Source organism: Populus euphratica, unplaced genomic scaffold, assembly GCF_000495115.2.
Source record: "Populus euphratica unplaced genomic scaffold, PopEup_1.0 scaffold9.1, whole genome shotgun sequence".
NCBI lineage: Eukaryota > Viridiplantae > Streptophyta > Magnoliopsida > Malpighiales > Salicaceae > Populus > Populus euphratica.
This window is the reverse complement of record NW_011499857.1, coordinates 1,481,006-1,483,569: the sequence shown is the minus strand read 5'-3', so window position 1 is coordinate 1,483,569 and position 2,564 is coordinate 1,481,006. Positions and strand designations below refer to the sequence as shown.

Below are 2,564 nucleotides of genomic sequence, written 5' to 3'. Positions count from 1 at the left end.
TAGGGAAAATGATTTTGAAGATGGGAGCCATTATTATCGTTTCATTGAGCATGAACCATTTATTCCCAAATGCTACAATTTTAGAGGGTCTACCAACGACAGTGAGCCTAAGCCCGCCGTTGTGGTTGGACAAAGGCTTAACAAGATAATGTCTGCAATACTAGAGTCACATGCATCTGATGACAGGTGCCTTGTTGATTATGCCGGCATCAGAAAAAGCGAGGAATTCCGAAGGTACGCTGTTCTCGTTTCTCACTGGTTTTACTTTTATTCCATCTATTATTGTACTTCCAATCTCACATGTCCTGCTGGAAAGGTATTCATCACATTAATGCTGACAAGATCTTATTTAGCAGCCATCACCTTTCCAGTTTCTGCAAAAAGAGCTCCAATTGTCATTCATAAGTATCTAATTAAGTTAAACCACTTAGTTCAATTTATGGAATAGCTCACACAAGGTGGCATGGAGGTTTAATCCATTGTTGATGTAGTGAATTTGATCAAGAGGGTGCCGAATTTACAAGGAGAGATTCTTGTGTGTATAAAAAGGATTCAAGTAAAGGTCGCCCATAAAGAACATCGGAAAGAGGGAAGGTAGGATATGAATGGTCAAATTGAATGGCAGACAGGTAAGGAAGAGACTGTTTTAGCTTAATCATTCAAAGGGACGGGAATATAAATGGTATACTTTTAGGTGATCATCCAATCCAAAAGAAAATTACGAAATTTATCTGAAGTTAAACCACTCCAGTCTCAGTTTGGTTCATTTTGTTTTTACTCTTCACTATGTTTGGTTTTGGTTTCAATGGCTAAAAAGGTCACTATTATACCTGAGACTGGAATGATTCATTCATATACATACATGTGGATTGAAATACCTATATGCTTGTGTTTCTATGTGCTGATTTACAAGACTTCCATAATCACACATGTCCTTTTATATTCAACTTAAGTGGTATTGTTCCATATTATATAATGAAAAAAAAATATGTAAACTTATCAACAAAGTTCTCCTACTCTGATTGTTCATTTCCTTGAAAGGAAAATCTGCACAGGATCAGCATCAATGAAATCTTAGCGTGTACCGAGATACTGTTAGGTTCTGCTGCAATGCAGATATACCCACTCGTTCTTTGGCAGTTAATGTTCCCAGTCACTTTAGCTTCTCTTAAGTTCATTTCTGTCTATCTATGAATGCAGATATGACAATTTGGCTCAAGAACTTCACAGGGTGGATGTCCTAAAGCTGTCACAAGATGAGAAACTGGCTTTCTTCTTGAATTTGCACAATGCCATGGTCATCCACGCTGTAATTAGAGTGGGGTCTCCAGAAGGGGCAATTGATAGGAGATCCTTCTATTCCGACTTTCAATACATTGTAGGAGGATCTCCCTACTCCCTAAATACAATCAAGAATGGAATTCTCAGAAGCAACAGAAGATCTCCCTACTCATTAGTGAAGCCTCTTGGCACCGGAGACAAACGCTTAGAGGTAAAAATTTCAGCTGAGGCTGGCTATATCTGCTAAACTTTGTTTAGTACTACTTTGAATGTGAACCTGATTTCTAGCAATGCATAGTAACATTCAAAGTAGTACGTTATTTTCCGTTTGAAAGATCAAGCTTGCCTCAAACACTCTTACTCGTTGATTTCCAAAGAGCGAGAGAAATGAGCTGACCTTTGAAGTTAACTTGCATTTATTTAAATGAGACAGTTGCTAAGACCTTGAACTGTCTGCGATGAAATGGCAGGTCGTTCTTCCTAAAGTGAATCCATTAATTCATTTTGGGCTCTGCAATGGCACAAGATCAAGCCCCACAGTGAGGTTTTTCACACCCCAAGGAATTGAAGCTGAATTGAGATGCGCTACAAGAGAATTCTTCCAACGTAATGGAATTGAGGTGGACTTGGAAAAGAGGACAGTTTACCTTACACGGATTATCAAGTGGTGAGCAATGGAGCGCCTACTTACGTCTGTGCCTTCTATTTTCATTAAAAGTTACTAAGACTTGGATGTTTCCATGTGATGTATGGTAATCAAGCACACATTCATTGCATCTCAGGTCAAAATTATCAAATGTATGATCTGTAAACTTTTGGTCTGCAGGTTCAGTGGTGATTTTGGGCAAGAGAAAGAAATTCTGAGGTGGATTATCAACTACTTGGACGCAAATAAAGCAGGTCTACTGACGCATCTTTTGGGAGACGGGGGCCCTGTTAACATTGTGTACCAAGATTATGATTGGTCTATCAATGCTTACGTATCTTAAGAGTGCCGTTGTCTGGAGATTTTGGTAGAGAGGAGCTGCACTGGCCAGGAATATCTGTATATAATACCATAAAATTCAAAACCCGTTACCTTGCCATGATCAGAGGTTTGAGATCAGAAGAATATAGGAAAGTTATTGATTTACAAGTAGTGTAAACCATGGTGACAGTATAAACCACTGTTGTCACTTTGTGTTTGTTTCTAAGTGCAAACATTCTTGATAGACGTTGAAAGGAAAGTAATACTGCTGGAATACTCAAACTTTCTGCAGTTAGCTTTCATATTTTCTAGTTCA

The 2,564-nt window shown here is 38.5% G+C and overlaps 1 protein-coding gene across 1 annotated transcript in view; it reads left to right on the top strand.

The window, feature by feature from the left end:
- The window catches only part of LOC105123671 (uncharacterized), a 13,439-nt gene extending 10,875 nt beyond the window's left edge, over positions 1-2,564 (top strand). Inside the window, exons 3-6 of the mRNA XM_011023363.1 lie at positions 3-234; positions 1,201-1,492; positions 1,752-1,948; positions 2,108-2,564. Of these exons, the coding sequence (XP_011021665.1) occupies positions 3-234; positions 1,201-1,492; positions 1,752-1,948; positions 2,108-2,270 (884 nt within the window). The 3' untranslated portion in view covers positions 2,271-2,564. The remainder of the gene's footprint in view (positions 1-2; positions 235-1,200; positions 1,493-1,751; positions 1,949-2,107) is intronic.